We start from the raw sequence: 2,994 nt of genomic DNA, 5'->3' as shown, positions 1-2,994 counted from the left end.
TTTAAAATGCTTTTGTTTGGTACATTTAAGACAATTACATGAAGATCTTTTGTTTCTTCTTTCGCTTTACTTAATTGTTCTTTTTTCTTTGATCTTATTAGTTTATCAATCTATAAAGAAAAAAATAATTGTTTTCTCTAGGACCATAACTCTGAAAATCTATTTGCAGGAAAAAAAAAAATCCTAGAATAAGTTATTATTTTAATTAATGATGGAAGTTTATTTTGTTATCAGACTGCTCTAAAGTAGGACAATTGTATGTAATATTGAGTGAGTTAATTTTCATAAAAAATATAAATTAAAAAATATCCTTAAACTTACTTATATTTAGAGTGCTTATTAGTATCAGTTTTTGCCTTAAGTATCTAAATATAAAGCGATAACGAGCCTTTTTTCTTGTACAAAATGCATGATTTAGTTGAATTTTTATGCTTTTTTCTAAGTTATCATAATTATTACGTAATCTTTTTGCTCGATCGATTTGTTTATATTAACTCCAAAGACGAATAAGCGAACCGAAATCCAAATAGACCAAATCAATTAAATTTATAATCGGTTTGTAATATGATTACATTCAAAATTTTTGATACCAAAAGCCTCTAAATCTTGGATCCACCTATGCTTGCATGGTTTTCCTCCAAAAATTTGAAGCCCTATTATAAATGCATGCACACCAATTAACACCAACCCCTAGAATTTAAGAAATCAGCAGCTAACCTCCCCTCCCACTCACCCACCCAAACCCCACCCCTGCCCCCTCTCTGTTTCTTGTTCCCTCATAATAAACCCTTTGCCATTGCCCCCCACCAACAGCCTATACTATACCACACTTCCACTCAAAAACCATCACAATTAATCACAAGAAAAATCAAGAATCCTTCGTGTAGTAAGCTAAGAACTGATAACGAAAATGTCTTTGAGCAAAACTCTACTTCTTGCTCTTTTTCTCCTCTATCTTTCCCACTTCACAACTGGGAAAAAACCAAACACATCATCTTCGTCTACTGACCTAGTCCGCACATCTTGTGTGCACGCCAGCTATCCGACGATTTGCGTCAGAACACTTTCTTCCTACTCAGGTTCAGCAATCAACACACCTCAAGATTTAGCCCAAGCCGCCGTAAAAGTAAGCCTTTCTCGAGCCCAAAAAGCGTCTGATTTCCTCTCCGAACTGAAAGTACAAAGCAAAAGAGAAAAAGGAGCATTGAGTGATTGTGTCGAACAGATGGGGGACTCAATGGACGAACTTAGCAAAACTCTTTCAGAACTCAAACATTTGAGCAAAGGGAATGCATTCAAATGGCAAATGAGCAATTTGGAGACGTGGGTCAGTGCTGCTTTAACAAATGAAGATACTTGTATTGATGGGTTTAAGGAAATTGACGGCAAACTTAGGTCCGATGTGAAACGTAAGATTACTAATGTTGCTAGAGTTACTAGTAATGCACTTTATCTTATCAACCGGCTTGATGATTCTAGGAACAAAATTGCTACTCATCCTTGATTATTCGGTTGGTTAAATTTATCTTTTTTATGTTAACTATATTTTTATAATATAAACTATAGTAATATTTGTGCAATTGTAATGTATGATTGTCTAAAATTCAGTTTGGTACCTATTCTTGTGTGTTGATTACTAGACAAATTGTCTCATAACATAGCTCCAATTATGTAATTTTTGTTTGACATTTCTTGCTTACTATTGGATTTACAAATTAAATCCGGCTGTTCAAGTGATTGGGTCGAAGCTTTGAGTCAAAGCTTTGGGCATAAAGCGGAACGAGCCCGGGAGAGTAGAGTCCATTATATATGTCGGTATAAGTGTTTATGTATTAAAAGGCATTTTTAGGTAAATGTTTATATTAAGTAGAGGTTGGATTTGAAGTTAGAAAAGAGGGCTTATAATATGTTAGAGTAGGAGTAAATATTAACCATAGTAAAATCCTAATCCATATGATCAGGGGCGGATCCATCTCTTTGGTAACGAGTTCATCTGAATTTAATACTTTTAGCGCGGAGTATAAATTTATGTATAAAATTCACTCTAATTGCAAAGAAATAGGAGTTTATTATTCAGATGATCACTCAACTTTTCGAAATTATATACCAAAGTCATCTTTCTTTCGATTATAATAACAAAGCCACTTAACTATGCCTGTAGCACTTAGAAAGTCACTCAACCAGATTTATCAAACTTTTGATTGCCAAATACCTATTTTACCCTCTAAATTATCAACTTGTATCTTCTATTTTTTTTTCTAATATTATGATTTTTTTAATCAACATTATGGACTTACATATAGAACAAAAAATATATTTAATTTTTTTTTCTAGCATATATATTGTCGAAATAATAATATAATTGAGCATAGTATTCAAAAATATATAATGTATATTATAAAACCTTTATTTTAAATAATTATTTTCTATAGTATGTGCATGGAATATATATTTTAAACTTTTTATTTCTTTCATTCTCAATTGTGTAAATAATTTTTTAATTTTTTTTGTTAATATCAAAATTATTATTACGAACAAATTGTTCTAATTAACTTTCTACTATGCTCAATATTTTGTTATTCCAACATTGTATATGCTTAAATACTATTTTAATTTTTTTTAATTTATAAATAAAATTTATTTATTCTAAGGTAAGTTCATAATATAAATAAAAAAATGAAAAATTATTATATTAAAAAGCTAAAAATAAAATAAAAGAGAAAAGTAGATAATTTAGAGTGTAAAATAGGTATTTGGTGACCAAAAGTTTGAGAAATCTGGTTGAGTGATCTTCTGTGTGCTATTGGCATAGTTAAGTGACTTTGTTGTTACAAACGAAAAAATCTGGCTTTAATAAATAATTTTGGGTAGTTGAATGATCATTTGAGTAATGGACTTAATGAAATAGTAGTAGACATGAAACGCATATGACTTCTAGAGTTCCATACCAACACATTAAGGGGTCGTTTGGTAGGATGCATTAGATAAGCTAAT

At 30.6% G+C, this 2,994-nt stretch overlaps 1 protein-coding gene across 1 annotated transcript; it reads left to right on the top strand.

Moving 5' to 3' along the window:
- Nucleotides 1–727: 727 nt before the first annotated feature.
- Nucleotides 728–1,619, top strand: LOC104218882 (pectinesterase inhibitor 3). Its single transcript, XM_009769469.2, has one exon. The coding sequence runs from the start codon at nt 911–913 to the stop codon at nt 1,502–1,504; it is 594 nt and encodes a 197-aa protein (XP_009767771.1). The 5' UTR covers nt 728–910; the 3' UTR covers nt 1,505–1,619.
- The last annotated feature ends 1,375 nt before the right edge of the window (nt 1,620–2,994 follow it).

Source organism: Nicotiana sylvestris, chromosome 7 (genome assembly GCF_000393655.2).
Source record: "Nicotiana sylvestris chromosome 7, ASM39365v2, whole genome shotgun sequence".
Taxonomy (NCBI): domain Eukaryota; kingdom Viridiplantae; phylum Streptophyta; class Magnoliopsida; order Solanales; family Solanaceae; genus Nicotiana; species Nicotiana sylvestris.
This window is presented reverse-complemented; position numbering and strand designations above follow the sequence as displayed.